This window comes from Musca vetustissima, unplaced genomic scaffold (genome assembly GCF_032173495.1).
Source record: "Musca vetustissima isolate MV318-11 ecotype Yass unplaced genomic scaffold, APGP_CSIRO_Mvet_v1 utg33022, whole genome shotgun sequence".
NCBI classification, from domain to species: domain Eukaryota; kingdom Metazoa; phylum Arthropoda; class Insecta; order Diptera; family Muscidae; genus Musca; species Musca vetustissima.
The window spans coordinates 65,007-85,834 of record NW_026889460.1 but is presented as its reverse complement, the minus strand read 5'-3'; the positions used below and the strand labels follow the sequence as shown (position 1 = coordinate 85,834).

The 20,828-nt window shown below is 34.8% G+C and overlaps 1 protein-coding gene across 1 annotated transcript; it reads right to left on the bottom strand.

Moving 5' to 3' along the window:
- Positions 1–2,290: 2,290 nt before the first annotated feature.
- On the bottom strand, positions 2,291–17,856 carry LOC133337171 (arginyl-tRNA--protein transferase 1-like). The gene is made up of 10 exons (XM_061545425.1): positions 17,772–17,856; positions 7,911–8,037; positions 7,478–7,845; positions 7,226–7,410; positions 6,963–7,109; positions 6,758–6,907; positions 6,488–6,669; positions 6,251–6,414; positions 6,018–6,178; positions 2,291–2,383 (listed from the first exon to the last, which is right to left on the bottom strand). The coding sequence occupies exons 1-10, from the start codon at positions 17,854–17,856 to the stop codon at positions 2,291–2,293; spliced, it is 1,662 nt and encodes a 553-aa protein (XP_061401409.1).
- Positions 17,857–20,828: the final 2,972 nt, after the last annotated feature.

Here is a 20,828-nt window from a genome sequence, read left to right as displayed (position 1 = left end):
TGTTCCGCAATTTTTACAATTAATGCACACATTTCTAATTTTTCCATCGAAAAAAATAGCGGATGCATCTTTTTTGAACACCTGTTTCTATATGAAGGAGTTGCCAGATCTACACAAAATTAAACATGTGTTCATAACAGAGATGGAAGTTTCCAAAACACTCAACTTTTTTCTGTTTATACGGCGTTTTTTTGTGCTAGGCTAGAATTTTAAGACTCCTTCGTCTATAAAGACTCATTCCTAGTGGTATATAAAGACTCCTTCCTAGTCGTCTATAAAGACTCATACCTAGTCGTCTATAAAGACTCCTTCCTAGTCGTCTATAAAGATTCCTTTCTAGTCGTCTATAAAGACTCCTTTCTAGTCGTCTATAAAGACTCCTTCCAAGTCATCTATAAAGACTCCTTCCTAGTCGTCTAAAAATACCCCTTCCTAATCGTTTATAAAAATACTTTCTAGTCATCTATAAAAACTCTTTCCTAGTCGTCTATGGAGAATACTTCCTAGTAGTCTCCTTCCTAGTCTCTAAAAAGACTGCTTCCCCGTCATCTGTAAAGACTCGTTTCTAGTCGTCTATAAAGACTCCTCCCAAGTCATCCATAAAGACTCCTTTCTAGTCGTCTATAAAGACTCCTCCCAAGTCATCTATAAAGACTCCTTCCTAGTCCTCTATAAAGACTCCTTCCTAATCATCTATAATGAATTCTTCAAAGTCGTCTATTAATTCTCCTTATCGGTCGTCTATTAGGATCCTTTTCTAGTCGTTCAAATAGATTCATTTATAAAGACTCCTTCCTATTCATCCATAAAGACTCGTTTCTAGTCGTCTAAAAAAACTTGAAGACTCCTTTCAGGTTTTCTACTATTTTTTTTTATTATTATTCATCAATTAAAAATCCGTCGCAGATGTCTATAAGGACTACTTTCCAGGCGTCAATTAAGACGCCTGAATCTACAAAGACTCCTTACTAGTCATCTGTAAAAGCTTATTTCAAGTTGTCTTTAAGGATTCCTTCCTAGTTGTCAATAAAAGCATACATTCGTAATCGTCTATAATAACCGTTTTTATTGCCTATAAACACACCCACCAAACCGATAAATGCTTCTTAATCTAATCATTCTTCTTCCTAGTCGCCAATAAAGATTCATTTCTAATCATCTACAAAAGTCTCCTTTAGTCTAGTTTAGTATGTTCATAAACAATAATTTTCAATTCATTTAAAACCTCTATTTTTTATTCCATTTAGGATCATTCATAAAACAAATTCTTTTCAGATAAAAAATTCGTGTATGTTATCTCAATAATAATTGTGAAAATTGATCTTTAAAAAAATATTATAGCATAATCACATTAAATTCTAACGACCATTGTTTTATCAATCGCAGTCGATTTTTGTTACGATCGCTGTATTAAAAAAATTGATTTATAAATTCTTTTAATCTATTTACCTCTATTTTTGTATTTTCAACACATTTACGATATTGAATATCATAAATTCTTTTATTGGCACTATGCCATGTGTAAAGTTTACGGTTATATATTTTTATTTGTTTCTTGTTTTAAATCTCTGTAGCGGAGTTTGTTGGATAGGCACCCGATAAACACTGATAAGGTCTTGAAAATCTAAATTAAATTATTATTAGTGTTATAGTTGTAAAAAAAGAGGTAATTGTTTGTGATTTTAACGGTGGTTACCTAAAAAACAAAACAGACGCGTTAATATGATAAAGATAAGAGGGGAACGATACGATGATAAAGAACTATCAGCAGCAACAACAACTAGCAGAGCATCATAATTGGTGAAAAGAGAGATGTTTATATTAGGCAGCAAATGTCATGTTTGCAGAGATTGCTTCCGTAGTAGAATGAACTTGAAGGGAATTCAAATATAATAATTTATAGACACATTGAAAGGAGTTATTGTAAATAACCTAAAAGGAAATTAGTATTTATATCCTACTTGAAAGTTGTTGTTATTTTTGCATTCCAAATGATGTGATTTGATGCATTTTAATTTAATTAAGAACTGCTATTTAATTTTTTTTATTTCGTTTATTTATTAATTTAAATTAATTTAAATGTTGAAGCACAATTTAACTAAAATTGTCTTACAATAGCTTTTTATTTTTAACAAATAATAATTAACAATACAATTTAATATATACTTTCTTTAATTTTTGTTTGTAGTTTTTTTTTTTTTAATTTTAAATAATATTATATATGAATAATAAATGAGTTTTTTGGTATTCATTTCAAATGAATATTTTCCTCGGTCTTGGTTGTTTTTTTTTACATTTTTACATAGAGCATACGATGAGCCAATGGTTTGCCAACCAGTTGACCGTATTTTAAAATTGCTGCTTTATCTGTGGCACTAGCTGCCTGGAAAGAGACAAGAAAAAAGGGGAATATACATTGGGAAATTAATAATAAATTTATTGAATTATGGATATGAACATGTTTATTATACATAAACAATAATTACGAAGAATGAAAGGGAAATTAATAATAAATTTATTGAATTATGGATATGAACATTTTTATTATACATAAAAAATATTACGAAGAATGAAACGAAAAAAGTGCTATATAAATATGCTTGTTTTTTGCGATATAAAACTTTGCTATTCAGCAAATGTGCCAAAAACAACTGTTATCTTATGTATGCCTCAAAGTATGCAATCTTTTTTTTAGTATTTGTTTTTTTTTAACAATCATTTACGAGAGGTTTGACTGAAGTTTAGATATCCCGTCTTAGTTGAAGACACTATATTTAATATTTACATTTTTTAAATTAATGTAGAGGGAAATAGCATTGCATTACCTTAAAAATTCTGTTCCTTATGGTATCCAATAAGCTATTTGATTTCTGTGAAATTTTGTATATTAGAAAGTGTATCTTGTGTATCTAACAAAATCATGCAAATAAACATTTAAAGCGTTCAAATATTCGGCTAGGAATAAAGCATTTGAGACGAACAAATCAAATCAAATCATGCAAGCAACGGATAAATAATAATTTTAGGAAATAAATTCAGAGCAGATTTTTGAATGTCTATAAACTTCAATATTAATCACAGTTAATTAATCTATCAAAACTCATTTCAAATCATCCACGAAGAATAAAGAATCTTAGGTTGTATTTAAATTTTTCAATAAAGAATATTTTAATTTCCTCTATAAAAATAATCTTAAATACGCCTATTATGACTCCTTAAAGTGACCTTCCACCAAGTCGTCTAGTAAGACTTCTTACTAGTTATCTGTAATTCTTCGCTGTTCTTATTACTAATCGCTAATAACTAGGAATACCTCCATCCTAGTAGTCAATAAAGACCAATTCCTACAGGTTTATAAAGTCGTCTCCGTAGTCCTCAATAAAAACTCATTCTTAGTCATATGAAAAAGACTTATTTTTAATCATCTATAATGACTCTTTCCTAGACCTTTATAAAAACTGCAACCTAGTCTTCTATAAAGAATACTACATTGTAATCTTTAAAGATCCATTCCTTCACTGTCACCTATAAAGATTCCACACTCTAGACTCTTTCCTATACGGCCATTAAGACTTATTCATAGACGTCTATAAAATGTCTTAAAGACTTCTTTCAAGTCGACTATAAAGACTCATTAGACACAAAAAAATCTTTTTCTAAACGCCCATAAAGACTCCTTCCCTATCGTCCATAAAATCTCCTTCCTAGACGTTAATAAAAATAATCCATCCTAGTCGTGCAAAAAGGCCCCTTCTTAGTCTTTATAAGGAAGTCTTTTTATTCATCTATAAAAACTACCAGTGGTCAATCAAAACTCCTTCATAATAGTCATATATAGATTTATATTAAGTCTCTTTCCTATTCGACTCTTTCCTAGACGTTTATAAAGACTCCAATCTAGTCTTCTATAAAGACTGCTTCCTAGTCATCTTTAATGACTCCTTTTTTAATCTTTCTTATTCTAATTTTCGAAAAACTCCTTCCTAATCGTCTATAAAGATACTTTCCTAGTCGTCTATAAAGGCTTCTATAAATTTTCTTTCCTAGCCGGTTATAAAGACGCGTTCCTACTCTTCAAAGAAGATTCATTCCCAGTCATCTATAGAGACTCCCTTGCTTATCATCTATAGAGACACTTCCCCAGTCTATAAAAACTCATTTGTCTATAAAAAAAATCCTTCCTAGTTGTCTATAAATCCTCTTTCCTAGTCGGTTATAGAGTCTCTTTCGTATACATTTATAAAAGCAAAAAATATTCGTTCCCTGTCTGTAAAGACTCAATTTAGTTTCCGAAAAGATTACTTCCTAGTCTTCTATAAAAACTACTTCCTAGTCATCTATTGTCTTCCTACTAGTCCATGAAGATTCATTTGTAGTCGTCTATAAATAATCCCTTCTAGTCGTCTATAAGTACACCTTTAAAACAGTCTATAAAGACTCTATCTAGGCTTCTAATAGGACTTCCTTGTCGTCTAGAAATACTATTGTTAGTCGTCCAAAAAGCCGAGACAAGGTACAAAGAGCCGCCTCGATTCTGAACCGGTGACTATTTTTGTGAATAATCAGGCAGCTCTTAAAGCCATCAAATCCTGTAATATCAAATCTGAGGTCGTCCTCGAGAGTAGAGCTGTTTTGGAAACACTCACGGTTATCGGCTGTGTTAGGTACCAGGACAACGTGATATCATGGGCAATGAAAAAGCAGACGAATTATCTAGAAGAGGATATCAATCTACAAATCTAGCAATCTATTGCTCAATCAAACTACCCATCTATCATCTTTTTCGGAACTTTGAGGCATCCTTCGACGTGTGTCAAGATCGTTGAACCGGTGATCTCTGTCAACCAAGAGAACAAACTCACTGTTGAACATGAGCAAAGCTGAAATTAGAGTCATGACAGGAGCCATTACTGGTCATTGCAATATCATGGCCTTTACTAGTAAATGGGACCATGTTGTTACTGATTACTGCAGACTCTGTGCTAACGAGGAGGGTACGGAGACAGTTCAACTATGGAACCTGCTTTGATCTACAATATCATTAGAAACGTAAAGTGGTTAGGAAAGTGCAACCTTAGCACGTAATATGTTTTTCTGTCCTTCTTTAGCCATCGAAATTATTCCCACAATCCCCCTTAATACTTCTTGTTAGCTTCTTATTCCCTTCCCCCTTTTCTCCCCTACAGATCTCTCGATATCTTATCATGGATGATCACAATGGACCGGAAGGTCTCAGAGTGTTGCAGCCACATTAGTGACTGACCTGTTGCAAAGAGACCCACGCAGTCGCAGTCAACAAGTTTTCTTTATCAGTTTTCCAAGTAATCTCGGCAAATGAATTAAGAACCTTGTTCATGCTCCTGAATATATCGCAAAAAGATGACTTACGACTAGAATGAGGTAATCAACAGTGTGGACATTGGCTTCATCGGGGATATTTGCATATTTCTCGTATCGAGAAACTAGATAGGTATGTTTTCATATACTTCGTATGAAAAAGAATGTGCAAGGTCAACTATTGTTGACCCTGGCGCCATGAGTGTAGAATCATCCGCCAACGTAATAATCTCATACTAATCATTACACATTGTGGAACACTATGTTTAACTCTACAGGTCTTGGACTTTTTGTTTCTGAATTCTACGTTCGACAATTCAACGTTTCAAACATGGGTGGAGTGCAGATGCTTGTGGAATACTTCCTAGTTGTCTTCTGATTTTCCTTTCTAGACGCCCATAAAGACTCCCTTAAAGTCATATATAAATACGACTTTCATGTCGTATGTAAAAACTTCATATACGTTCGTTCCACTTTTTTATAGCAACAGGATTCCATGGTCTTCATGTATTAATTGGAACAAATTTTTACTTGTTTGTTTTGGACAGCATTTAAATAATATTTTTTTTTTTTTTCAAAGAATCACAAGTTTAAAAAAATCGTTATTTTCTATACCTTTTAAAAATATAAAATCATAACAAACAACACAATTTTGCTACAAAAAATGGCAATGCTTCTACAAAACCTACCTGTTTATATTGACGATATTTGACATAAGTACTTTCATCTATTAGCAGTCTTACTAAATCCATATCACTTTCTTTAAATTCATTTGGATCGCGGGCAGATGGATCATCGTTGAAACGTTGATATTTATTGGCATCAAGTTTTAAACGGATCTCTAAAAAATAATAAAAATTGATTTCTTCCATATTTAAAATAAAAAATTAAAAAAAAAAACAAAATAACTTACCATCTGACAATGGGTGCCAGGTATATGCCTCCGGGCATAATAAATAGGAGCCAGATAATTTACCTTTGTAACGCATTTTTTGGCAGGAATGTATATAGAAACCCATATAATAATACTTAAGATCAGGAACCGTTTTTGAAAGTTCTTGTACCAATTCAATTTCTCTGTAAGGAAATGAAAAGAGAGGAAATTAAAATTTAATAGCTTGATTTTGAATTATGGGGTTTTGAGGTTTACCTTAAAGAACTATAAGTACCCAAGGAGAGGAAATTATAATCAGGATCATAAAAGAAGTAAACCGAACTAACACAATATGGCAAGATATCAATGACGGCCACCGCAATAAGTTTATCATCCAAATAGTATTGTTGATGAAAGGAGCCATAACCCAAGGGTGGTCCATCCGAGGGCTTAGAAAGCTATATTTAAAATAAAAATAAAAAGCAAAAATGTTTAAATATAAAACATATATTAAGGAAATAAAAAGTAATGAAAATTTTATGCCACCTTCAACGGTGACCGTTGCAAAAAATCCAAATATTCTTGTACAGCATTCGGTGGATCATTGTGTATGTGTGTTTGATATTTGGCATATAGTGAATATGTTTGTGGTAGGGTTTTTTCAAACTCTTCACTTCTCACATGGATCATTTCGAACTGTAATGGGAATAGAATTTTGGAAAGTAAGATTAGCTTTTGCAAGTTGTTTTACCTTTAAGGGTGTATTGTATAGGAAGCGTTGCAACTTTTTAGGTTCTAAACGTTCAGGATTATCATTATGTATGGTTAGTTGATATTTACAATATAAATCAAAAGTTGTGGCCGTGTAAATACTTGAACTTGAAGGTACTAGAACAATCTGTAAGAAGTTCAAAAAAGGGGGAAAAGTTTGTTGTTTGGTTTTGGTATTTCAAATTCTTTTACCTAAAAAAGTTGCAAACTACTTTGTGTGTGTGTTTATGTGTCAATATTTACCTTTAACTTGTGTTTATCATCCGGTTTGGCCTCATTGAGAAATTCCTTTAAGGTTTTCTCTTGATTCCTGGGAGGTTTCTTTTCAATCACGGCAGGCAAGCCTTTGGCGGCCTGTTTTGCCAATTTTCTCTCCAAACGCATTTGTTTGGCCTTCTTGCAGGGCGGTTTGGTAATGTCACTGTCTGCTAAAATTTTATTCAACAAATTTTAAAAGTAAACTCAAATTTCAATTCCCAAAATTTGAAAACTTACATTTCCTACTATTATTGGGTGTATCATCATCCTCTGCCGATTTCTTAATCGGTTTTTGTACATCAACACTGGGTGTTTTTTCCTTCGCCGATTTCTCTTCACTATCCTTTTCCCCATTGGCCTTGGCAAATTGTTCCAAATTAATATCTTTTATGGGGACATTTGGGGCCTGCACCTCTTCACGTATACCACAACCCATAGCTGCATTACTATCCTCATCTCGGTCACCATTCTCCGTGCCATTTGTTGTCTGCGGCGTTGATTGCCCCTCTTCATTTTTATCCCTTTTACCATCACGCAAAAAACGATTCATACGTTTTATGATTTTCTTGTGCGATTTGGATAATTTAAATTCCGATACATCGCATCTTGAAAAAAGTAGAATTGAAATTAGTTTGACTCCTTTAAATGTGAAGAATTTGATTCGACTTACTTAATGGTGTAATGGGGACAACAGGTCTTTGTATTATCTTGTTTATAGCAATAATGGCCACTGCGACGCCATCCTCGATCTATTAAATCCTGATAATCCCGAGGTGCCATAACGTAAGCGTGCATGCCTGCAAGAAAGAGGGGATATATGAAAGATTAGTAAAAAAGAAGAGTGTTTATAGTAAGCCTCTTATAAGTACATATATAGGTCCATAAAGGGCTATAGTGTACATCTTTAGTGAAATTTGAGATTTGATGAAGGGGATAATCTAAAAGACTTAAAAAATGCCTGTATTTTTTAACTTAGCATGCTATACTGTGACGATTTGAATGGTCTATGTGAAGGACCTGAAAAGATTTGTTAATTTCTACGGGTCTTAATTCTCCTTCGGGCCTATTTCGACACTCAAACCTTGCCCTCCTTCGCAATGGAGGATGGTGTCAGGGACATCTCAACACTCAGGTATCCCTGATCAGAAGTCCCAGCCATTATCGTGCTCAGACAGCTCACAGTCTTCTCCTCCTCCTATGGAGCGGCTACTTAAAATAAAACACCATGACGTATACGTTGTGACACACATCATACGTTCAGAGGTACTAACATAAAAATTAGTGATTCAAATTTTTGGGTCCCTTAAAAATTCGTTTTTACGAAATCCTCGTTTTGTTGGGTCCCTGAATTTTTTTCTTTATTAAATCCTCACTTATTGGGGTCCCTGAAAAACTTTTCGTTACAAAAATGACCACTTTATGGTGTCGCTGAAAAATTTCCTTTACATCTTAACACTCAGAGATGCCTTAGAGGTGATCAGAAGTCCCAGGCATCATCGTGCTCAGACTACTCACAGTCTTCTTTTCCTCCTTTGGAGCGACAATTTAAAATGGAACACCACGGCGTATACATTGTGATACACATCATGCGTTCAGGGGTACTAAAATAAAAGTCAATAATTCATTTACCAAATTTTTCTTCACGATGCCCTCGCTTTCTTGGGTCCTTTAAAAATTTGTTTTTACGAAAAATTTATTTTACAACAAATTCATTTGTTTTGTTGTTTTTACAATAACAAAAGAAAATTAAACAATATTGATTGTTGTTAAAAGTTACAGAATAAGGCCACTGATATTGTTTTCGTTACAAAATGCTCACTTTGGGGTGTTCCTAAAAAAATTATCGTTTTGTTGGTGCCAGAAAATGTTTTTCATTCATAAATCCACGACATATTGGGCTCTGAAAAAATATTCTTTAATAAATCAACGATTTATTGGCTCCCTGAAAAATATTTTTCTTTCAATTATGAAATGCCTCGCAATGTCATTCGGAAAGATCCGAGAGAACTCCCGAATAAATTTGAGATTCGTCCCGTCCAATAAACCGAGTTCAGAAGTTAACTCCGGCAAATCTTCTTGTCAGAGATCTATTTGGCATTGAAGCATTTGTTTGTTGTTGTTGTAGCAGTCCTATTGCTTTTACACCATGAGCTGAGGTGACAGAAAGATAGGCTCGTTTCGTTTCGAATCGTAGACTCCTCTGTCGTGGGGGTTTGCTAGTTTCTTGTGCTGATAATTCATCCATCGTTTCCATATGAGGGTTATCAACCTCTACTTCAGCAGCCAGTCTACTTTAGAAGTCTCGAGATTTCGCTGCAGGGGGAAGATAGAGAAAATCCCTGGGGATTTGGAGGAGTATAGACATTGTGTTAATCGCCATAGTGCTAATCAGAGTGGTATCCATAGCGTCTTCCTCGTCTGTCAAGGGCGAGTCATGCCAGAGATGTGTCGGGATACTCTCCTGACTAAGACGGAAGGAACCGGTTTCCTCAATGAGGTCAAGGAGAAGGTCCGTATGCCTCTCCAGGTATTGACATTGATGAGAGTGATGGGATTTGAAGAAACAGAAGAATAGTCCGGTGCATAGGCATTGGTCATCATCGTTTTGTGGAGGTTTGTTGGGATCTGGCATTGTAGAGTTCGAGACTGAGGGTGCCAAGGCCGCCATACCAACATCAGTCCATCCGGACCGCTAATTGTCAGCTCTACCTAAAAGCAGCTCTTGCCTAAATGGACAAGGAAATAGATGATTTGTCATCTATGTGGACAGTTTGGGCATTGATCGGATGTATTTTAGAGGTGTATATATTTCTTGATTGCTAATTATTAATGTTGAGCTAGAGTTGTTCTTGTAAATCTGGAGAGGCATTATGCAGATTGCTGGGGAATGTTCAATAATGACTTTATTCAGGCAATATCCTCGACTGCTTGATTAACCGCTTGACGGTGCAGCTGTTTCAGACCTGCTGTTGTTGACGATATCTGAGCGAAAGTGTCTGATGTTCTTCCGGATGAGCCGTGGAGGAGAACGATGTGATGGTTATGGTGACAATCCAGAATGAACTGTCTGTACTCTGTACTGACAGTATCCTTGTCTCCTCATGAAAATGATTCACACTCGACATTTTGACACATATGGTAGCAATCATTAGAGCACTATTCTGGATCGTTTGACGGTTACGGTATTGTGTGTCGCTTAACTCATGGCGAGTGTTTCTTTATCCTTTCCCAGGAGGGGAAAAGATAGGACTGAGGACTTTCCCTTTGACATGAGCAGCGTGAAGTTGAGCAGATTATCAATACAAATTTCAATATTTTGGTACGATGGACTGTCGGAATTCTTCGATCATCAGTCTTATTTGTATTTGCACATGTTTTTAATATACTATGTAATATTTTTCGGTACAAGATTTTTATAGAGAATGGCAACATGGTCCTCTTATAGAAGACAAAAAGTTAATGCTCTTCAACAAGAAAAACATGTTAAAGAGAAAAAGAATCTCTTATAAAAGACACAAAATAGAAAACAAAAAATCATATTCATGTAGAAAATGGCAGGACTATCCTTTCCACAGGAGGTATCTGTCAGAGCTTTCAGTTCTTTATTTTAGCTGAGGTCTTTCCCTTTGACATATGCAGCATGCTTTGCGAAGTTAAGCTAATTATCAAATACAACTGCTAATATTTTTCGGTACAAAGTCTTTTTAGAGAATGGCAACACGGTATTTTTATAGAAGACAAAAGTTATTACTCTCCAGCAAGACAAATGTGATTTCCAGTTAAAGGGAAGAAAGGTCTTCTATAGGGGAGTCCTTTGTATATGACAAAAAAAAAAGAAACATATTCCTAAGGACATAAAAAAGCCTTTCTTATGAAAGACTAAAAAATATTCTCATAAAGTAACAAGGTACCGTTGCCTAGAAAAGGGGTTCTTAGGCAGGAAGATTACTTCTTCAGGTGATCTATGAAGCTGGAAGTATAGTCGGGTCTGTATAAATTGAATTCAGTTTTCAAAGGCCTGTTCCCAGTATCCAGATTTTTATTAATTTCATTGATTAATCATTCGTAGAACCGGTATTTTTAGGAACACAGAAATCTCAAACCTCACTATAAAAAACAAAATTACTATTATTTTATTGCTGTGTCTTCCTGTATACTCTCGTAGCTTTATGATTATATTATTGAGTAGTTCTAATTATTTGTATTTATTTGAATTTTGCCTGTATGGACGATGATCATTTGAATGAGCTTTAAATCAGTTTTATCTCTTTCGAGTCGAACTTTTTTATTATTAAAATATGTTTCAAAATCAAGAAGAAAAAATCATGTGTGTTTTATCTGCGATAATTGCGAAATGTTCTCGTAGAAATCCACACAATTTTAAAATTACGAAAACAAATTCCACACACAATTATAATTTTACGGCACGTGTAAACGCAAATTCTAAACAAGCTGGGTTCAATATACTTCGTTTTTAAAAACATTAGCTCAAGCACACACATATTTCATCAATTTCAACTACCCAGATTCTTAGTTAACCATGTTTTTTTCTTAATATTTTTTTTCATCAATCAATCCTAGGCAATACATATTTTACTCATAACTGTTTGGATTTTTTTTTTATCTCAGAGTTTTTGCCACTTTTGCTTTGCTCATTCTTAATATTCAAACAGTTTTTGTTAAACGTATCACCACCACTTGACCTTGACATTGGTTTATTTACATAAAATTTGTTGGGCGAACCGTAATATTTAAACAGAAAGCATCAAACAATAACAGTAACAACAACAACAGGTTATATTTCCATACATAAAAATTTGCTCTCTTCTATATTCTGACGTTTTTATTATTTGGTTTTTTTGCTAAATCATTTATTATTAAATAACTCCGAAATAATAGTTGTGGAACTATGTATATTATTAACTGGTGTGCCAAACATTTGGCCAATAACTAAACCGGCTGGGTGTATTAACAACAAATATATTGTTAATTTGTTTGTGTTTTATGTTTTTTTTTTTTTGGCGCCGAATTGTAGTCATCTTAATGTTAAATGTGAGTGTATGTTTTTGTTTCTAATTAATTTATTTATGGAATATTTTGGGTTTTCTTATTTGTGTTCCATATTCTCGAATCATAGAAACAAATAGTTTATATAAAGAGTTAATATATACTTTTTTAAAGAGTTAATTTTCTGCATCATTTCTTATCGAATCCGAACCTAGGTCAACAATATTTTTCTGTGCGTTTAAAGTCTCTGAGAACGGTAAAGAAGTAGAGAGTAAAACAATGATAAATACATAGATCAAGATATCTTCTAAAAGAAGCGGTGGAGGTTTTCGTCCAATAGAAGACCATAAAATATTTCTATAGAAGTCGAAGCTAGATTCTTAAAGACAAAGAATATTGTTAAGAAGAAACTGGTTTTTATTAGAAAAACAAGAAAAAAAACGAAAAAGTATTCTTACAGAAGACTAAGAGGTCTTCTTATAGAAAACCCAAAGGTTTTCTTATAGAAGACTAAAAGAACATCTTCCGGAAGTCCAAAAGGTCTTGTTATAAAAGACCATAAGGACATATTTTAAAATACCAAGATGTCTCTTTATAAGAGACCCCTTCGTACGTATTCACATTTTCGGCCAATATGTCTTCATATTGAATACCAAGAGATCTTCTTTCGGAATAGGTTAGGTTTGGGAATGTTCAATCACTAATGTGGCTGCAGCACTCTGAGACCTTCCGGTCCATTGTTATCATCCATAAAAGATATGGAGAGATCTGTAGGTTGCACTTTCCTAACCACTTTAGGTTCCTAATGATGCTGTGGATTAAAGCTGGTTTCATAGTTGAAAAGAAGCTTAGAGACGGTGGAAAGTGATCAACCACTACTCTGTGCCGTCTGTTGGCCAGAACTGGTCAGCACAGGGTGCAGTAATCAGTAACATCATGGTCTCATTTACTGGTAAAGGCCCTGATAGTGCAATGTCCAGTAATGACTCCTGTCTTACTCTTATTTAAGTTTTGCTCAGGTTCAATAGTGAGTTTATTCACTTGATTGACAGAGTCGGCCAGATAGATCTTGACAAATTGCACCAGTGTTCATTGGCTCGTTCGTCAAAGATGACAGTTGGGTGGTTTAATTGAGCAATCGATTGCTAGATCTGTAGATTGAGATCCTCATCTAGCTAATTTGTATGTTTTTTCATTATCCATGAAGTCACGGTGTCCTGGTACCCAAAACAGCCGATAGCTGTAAGTGAGTGTTTCCAAAACTGCTCTACATTCGAGGACGACCTCAGATTTGATGTTACAGGATTTGATGGGTTTTAAGAGCCGTGTTACTATCAACAAAGATAGTCACCGGTCAACGATCTCTGCATCCATACTTATCAATTCCGCTGCCTTCCAAATAGCGAAGATTTAAGCTTGAAAAACACTACAGTTGCTATCAAGCATGTAGGTAAGCTCAATGCCTAACCGTTCACAGTAGACGCCAGCCCCTGTACCTTATTCCACCTTGGATCCGTCTATATAAAAAGCCAGGCCGTCCAGAGGATGGTTGCTACGGCTCCAGTCGTCTCTACTGGGGTAAACGACATCTATATCGGTCAAATCTCAGGACTGGTGATACATAGTCGCTTAGTTTTACGCGTTAGACCAATGTCACACCTGTTCGTTCAGGATACATACATGCCCGTAGGTTCAATTTCGCCAAGATTTTGTTTATGCAGAATTAAATAACTACGCGCTCCTTGACACTTAATTCTGAGACACAGAGGCCTTAAGTTCAGCATTGTGTTCAGAGCTGCTTGTCGGGTGCTTCTCGTGGCTCCAGTTATTAGAATCGAGGCGGTTCTTTGTACCTTGTCTAGTTTCCTGGATGTCGACTTGTGACGCAAGCAGAGCCACCAAACAAGAGAACCATAGGAAAGGATGGGCCTTACCATCGTGTTATACAACCAGTGTATAGTCGATGGTTTCATCCCCTAGCTTTTTCCGATGGAGTTCTTGCATGCATAGAGTGCAATCTGCCCTCTCTTCGACCGTTCCCCGGCGTTCTTTTTCCATTGTAATTGAGAGTCCAGGATTGCGGCAAGGTATTTTGCTTCGGGCGACAGATGAAGCTCCACTCCATCCAATGTTGGTGGAGAAAAGACGACGAGCTTACGGTTCCTAGTGAACATTACCAGAAATCAATATCACCACATCGTCCGCATATTCTACGACTTTGAGACCTTTCCCGTCCAGATCCATCAGTGTATTGTTGATTAACAATAACCAATGAGAGTACCCCACCCTGAGGAGTACCTCTTGTTACTGTTTTCCTGATTTTCGTATCCCCCACATTTGAATTTATAATTCTAGTATGTATTTAGCAATTTATCTATCCAGCAAGTAAAGGTTTCAGGAATGCTAACATTTTCAAGTGAGTGGTTTACGGACTCAAGTTTAACGTTATTGGAGCGTTCAATAACGTTATATCTAGAAAGACGTCCAACGTAAAGTTCGATTTTTCTATATTCCTCTCAATATAACATACCACCCTATGCAGTGCAGATTCCACAGACTTGCCTTTTATTTATGTGTGCTGCGAATTGCTAAGAGAGGTGGTGTCTACACGACTCCTAATCTCCTGGTCAATCAATCTTTCGAGAGTCTTGAGTAGAAAGGATGATAGGCTAATGGGTCTATAGTCCTTTGGTGCAGAGTGACTTGATTTATCCTCTTTGGGAATGTAAGTAAACTTTACCTCGTTCCATAGACCCGGAACGCACGAGAGAGTCAAGCACGCCATATAGATCTTCTCAAGAATCACATATATACTTGACGAGGCAAATTGAATCATCGCCGGTGTGATACCATCTGCCCCTGGTGATTTACAGTGAGTGTAATAAGTATTTTGCCTCAATACAAATTTGACAAAATTCCAATATATACCTCTAAAGCCAGCATACTAAAGACGTAAAATGAATTATGTGTAATGGAATATGTTTGTGGACATATTTAGATCGTATTTCTCCAAGAATTAATGCGATAGACCTACTGGTCTAGAATAAATCGGCCGAAATCTATAACGACCCAAAAATGTTTATCACAAAAAAGTATTTTGCTTTTTATTATTATTTTAGAAAAAAATATTACATAAAACACGTTTGGTCCTTTTATAGTTACAATTGCGGTTAACCACATACTATAAGCGATTTGTCGACGATTCCAATACATCAAGGCATTTTTTCGTGGGTATTTTCTCACATTTACATTCAATACATTATCGATCAGTATTTCATTTAATATTTGGTATTTTCTCGACCAAATCTTAAGATAAGAGTATTAAACATAGTCATTGCGGCTTCAAAACATCCCAAATATGTTTAGAATAATAAAAAAGAGGTTTTGCAAAATATAACGCGAGGACAGAACCTTAAAAGCTATTAAAACCAAAATCCGACAAACAAATTATTTAAAAAAATTCGCGAAACCAAATTTTTCTGACTTCGAAATTTGTATGGTCCAGTAATATTGATCTAGGAACCAATATATTCAATGGAAATACCAATAAGGGGGTCAGAATCAAAGATATGAACAGTTCTAAAGCAATAGTAATAAAAAGCAATACATGAAGTTGGGAGAAAACATCATTATTCGTCAAATCCTATTGTCTTTTGAAAAACTGTGGTTGCTGGTGGCGAATACGCATTCTATATTTTATCTCCGATTAACACCATCAGTTGCGAATAAAATGCAGTAGGGAATAAGCCGGTCGATCTATTTATTTTCGAAATAAGATATATTTTGTTTTTTTTTTGTTTCAAAACTATTGTTTGTCTGTGTGTAGGAAGAAAATATTGACATATATATTGTATATTTGTTTACAATATTTTTTAGGATTACATCTTTTTGAAATTGATACATAGCAGGAAGGAAAACTAACAGCTATAATGAAGATAAAACAGCTCCAAATTTGATGAAATGTAGAATTTTGCCTTTATTTCTAATTTTTATTTTCGTAAACGTAAACAAATTTGACAACAATCAATTTATTTTCTACAGCATTGCCATATTGAAATTGCTTAATTCAGTATAAATTCAGTTTGATTTTGTGCATTAACAACACATAAAAATGAGGATAATGTACAAGTTAATTTGAATTAAGGCTGTTAATGCAAATTAAGGCTGTCGTCTGTCTAGGCTATAAGATTGTCATCACAAGAGGTTGATTGTCATCACATTCAATGTTGATGATATCAACATCTTTGCAACCTGGGAAATGGGTTTCTGCTAGGAGGTTTGGAGTCTCAGAACCGGAGTTCGTCCACGCTCCATCTAGCTAGGGGAGTATATTTTTAAGCAAATAAATAGAATAGTTTTCAAATCGATCTTCTACTCGGCCCTAAACTAAACCTGTTCCAAAAGGTCCTATGCTGCCCCCACCGGGTTTTAAAATTGCAGTTGATTTTCAATGAGACTTGAACTCATCCAATTTATGGTATTCAAAATTATGTAAATTCTCCTTTGCATTTGAATGACGTAGATACGCTTTTTTATGAAACAGCCCGACTGAGAGTTCAATGAATTTCGAGATGTCTTCAGTGAGGGGTAATGAATTCACTTTTTGCGATATTTTTAGTTAAGAAAATAAATAAATAAAAATAAATATTGTATACAAAAAAAAAAAGTTGTGTGCGGTTTTTTGTTTTGTTTTGCAATAGAAAAAGGGCACACGTCATCCGCAACTTAAATGCCCACATATATGTACAGAATTCTGTACGAAAATACACTGGCACATATTGATTTACTAGAGCGCACAAAGAACATTTTTTCCTGCTATTAGTCACAAATAAATAAAAAAAAATTATCGAAGTGCAACAGAATATCTATTCTAAACAAAACTTGTTTTCGGAGGTACATTGTTTATACAAAATGTAATTGTGTAAAACAACAAAGGCTGCAGAACTTCCACTGGAAAGGTGTTATAAATCCAAGTGGTGTGGGGGGCTTTAACCGGTGCTGATAGTTGAATAAAGGAAATACAAATTAAAACTTAAGGTCGGTCAATAACATTCGTAGTAAAATTATGATGATGATCATATAATTATCAATTAATCCCGCAGATATGTCTGGGCATCACAATTCCGATTGTCTAGTAGCCTCTGGCAAAGGCACCTGTTTTTCTCAGCTTACTATAAAAATTAAAACAAAAATGAATTAATACAAAGAATACAACAACATCGACTTATTTTGTATTATCTCTCCTAACTTATTTCGTATTGACTGGTAACTTATTTTTTTGTTTTTTGCAAATCCAAACCTCTAATCTGTAATAGATAATTTCAAAATGATTATTTTTTTCAACATTTTATGAATGAAATTATAAATAGAATATCAATATTTACAATGGTCCTCCTTTATTGGCAACTAATATTGTTGAAAATAGTTCTCCCTACCTTGCCCCATACCATCGCAAAAAAATTCGATTTTACCAGCAACGCAGTATAAGGAACAATCAGTCAATCAGCCGTAACGCACAACTTACCATCTCCCACCGAACATTGGGTGCCCTTACAATAACCACATCGTGATTTTTGTGGCCCATAAAAATCCACAATTGTATAGTCCATAACAAAAGCGTTCAAAATTTGGTGAATATTGTTCTAGCAAAACTCCAATAAGAAAAAAATTGAAAAAAATAACAACGAAAGCACACGATACGCAGCCCGACTTAATCAGCACGACGAACGAACGTAACTAAAGCTGTGGCGAAGAACGAACGAATGAAAAGCGACAGACCTAATCGAAAAACGTTTCAAACTCTGCGAATAGGGGAGATAAGAGAGAATGACCGATAAAGAGCAGATCAAAATGAAAATGGAAGACAACCGTCATGTTTACGAATGTGTGTGAAGCATAACGGAAAACTATTCCACAGATGGAACGATTGGAACTAGATGAGGGGTATTCATTTCGTTTCATAATTCAGCGTTCCCGTTCGTATTGCAGATGGATATAACTGTTTCGTAATTAAAAGTTACGGAGGTCCCATTATCCTTCTTTTCAGACTTACAGAGCGACGTAACCGATGCCCACAGATTACGCACACTGGTTATTAAAAACCATGAAATTTTTTGAATTCTTCCAGAAGTAAGTGTTGTGTTAATATGGATCCTGACTTCTAGGGGGATTTCAAAAAAATGGGTCTATAAGCCGTTGTTTACTGTATCTGCAAAACGGATTGAGATAACCCAAAAACCTTTAAAATTATTGTTATAATCGATTCCGTAATACAGAATTTAATTGGTTACCCGTGCTCAAACTTTCGGGTCAAATAATTGGAATGATAAAACAATTCAGAAGACATAATCATATATGAGTTCCCTGACTCTTAGATTACACTCATTTGCTAGTCCGACTTCCTCTACTGGGAAATTAGGTCTAATCTCGGGTATTCCATCAGAAGGAATAAATCTAGCAACTGCAACAGTAATAATGTCCCGGAATTGTATTTCTCCTACCCTAAATGGGAAAGTGTGGCAATGTTATCTGATCTGTTGATGAAATCTCTGAAAACCTTCCAGTTGGCTTTCATGTGGTTCAAAAAAGTGTGACGTTCCAAGGTCTGCTCTTGCAGACAATTTCGGGAAGGTATTTTGTATCCAAGAGAAATGCCGACAATTTACGACATTAATCTACCTGGGTCACACGATTGTCTCCCTTATTCTAGTGGTAGAATTCCCATTCGCAGCGCATTTAAGTACCTTAGTAAGTCCCAGTGAACGGAGCAGTATAGTCGGACGGGACCGACCTTACGATACCCTACACAACTACCACGGAACTCTAACTTTCTGCGGATGTTTATTCAGAGCCTGGGCAATATTTTGTGATATTTGCACCATCTTGCCCGACAGCATATCTTGCTTACACTGACATATTTTCCCAATATTCATTACAGCACTTCTAATTACTTGTTCAGATTCCCTTCACCGTATGTTGTGGTGTTCCGCATATAATTGTGGCCTATAGATCGGCTTATCTGATCATCACCGAAAATTATAGGCGTTGTCCTTGACCACAACTGGAATCTCATGGAAAATTTCAGAGCGATCAGCGCTATATTTCCGCCTTCTAGCGTGGTAATGGGTTACCAAATAATGCCTCAGTACGTAAACACCTGTAAATATTTAAGCATAACTCCCAATCTGAGTACATACGACCATATAATTGGTTGCCTGTATCGTGTTTACAAATTATAATGGACAGACCTCAATCGGTGCAAAACATTCCGAGATATTTTAATCCAAAAAACAGATAAATTCCATATTTATATATATGTAACTTTGATGACATCGGCTGACCGAAATTAATTGTACATTTTTTTGGTGATAATCCGACACTCCACTACTTTACAATAAAATATTTGTTGCATAATTTTTATTTTTCTTCGAAATTATCTCTCTGGAGAATTCGGATTAAATTCGCCATGGATTTTACTGACATATTACTCGAATCATTGTCTTGGCGAAGCAGCACTTGATTCTTCAAACGGTATAATGTTGCTATTAATAGTCGCCCCAAAAAAGCCGTAACCCTTAGATAAGGAGGTTCATTGTGTTATTTTTTATGGTAGTCTCCATATGGTACAGTTATATGGGTAGTCCCCATAATCGGTATTTGATAGCTTTTGAGCAAATTAGTAATTTAAAGCTTAAAAAAATTTACTAATTTGAGTTCTTACTAGGTAGAAAATCTTCCTCCTAACCCTTTCAAACTTTGGTCCTCTAAATATTGACAGATCGTTAAAAAACAGTCATTCCGATCGCCTTTTCTGCGGTGTATTTGTGCGACTAGAAAAAATAATGTTTTCAGTCCATTTCATTCGCCAAATATCACCTGATCACTTCGGAAAATTATAGATGTCGTCTTTGACCATAACCGGAACTTCATGAAAAATGTCAAAGAGATCAGCGCTACATTTCCGCCCTCTAATGGTAATACCAAACAATATCGGAGTACGTAGAATTCTGTACATATTTCAGAATAACCCCCTCATCCGAGTACATACATCAATATAATTGGTATCAATTTAAAGGACAACTCTTGGATATAATATCAACTTATCGTGTATATGTCCTTCAGTATAGAATCAAAATTCTTCAATTTTTCACAAAAACGTATGGGTCCATTTAGTCATATTGATCGATCTTCATCAAAGTAGTCATGCTTTTTCCATGGCCAGACCCCTTATTCTGAGTAAAATGACGTGATGTTCGGGCTAGACATACAAAAATGTTGGGCCGCCAAGTACACCAGCGTTGAGGCGTTCTCTTAAATTTTTTTCTTGTTAAAACAAAAATAAACATTAACCAAATTTTTTACACTTCTTAGGATGTTATTTATGTTTTACAAATACTATATTAATTAATTTCCCCAGATAATTAATGTTTTTAGTTTCCCTTAACAATTTTTTAAGATAAATTTTGCCCATCATTGTTTTTAGTTACCCCCTCTAATAAATATACACCCAAAGCTTCATTTACATTTTTTGGCGCCAGTTTCTATTAACTACTTCAAAAATAAATAAATGGTTACTTAGTAA

What these genes read in the sequence shown, in the direction of transcription:
- LOC133337171 (XM_061545425.1), bottom strand. Translation starts at nt 17,856, where the DNA reads ATGGACTATACAATTGTGGATTTTTATGGGCCACAAAAATCACGATGT. An exon ending in GGTACTTATAGTTCTTTAAG is followed by an intron (nt 6,415 to 6,487) that starts GTAAACCTCAAA and finishes ATTTCCTTACAG; the next exon opens with AGAAATTGAATTGGTACAAG. An exon ending in AATATAAACAGGTAGGTTTT is followed by an intron (nt 2,384 to 6,017) that starts GTAGAAGCATTG and finishes GTCTCTTTCCAG; the next exon opens with GCAGCTAGTGCCACAGATAA.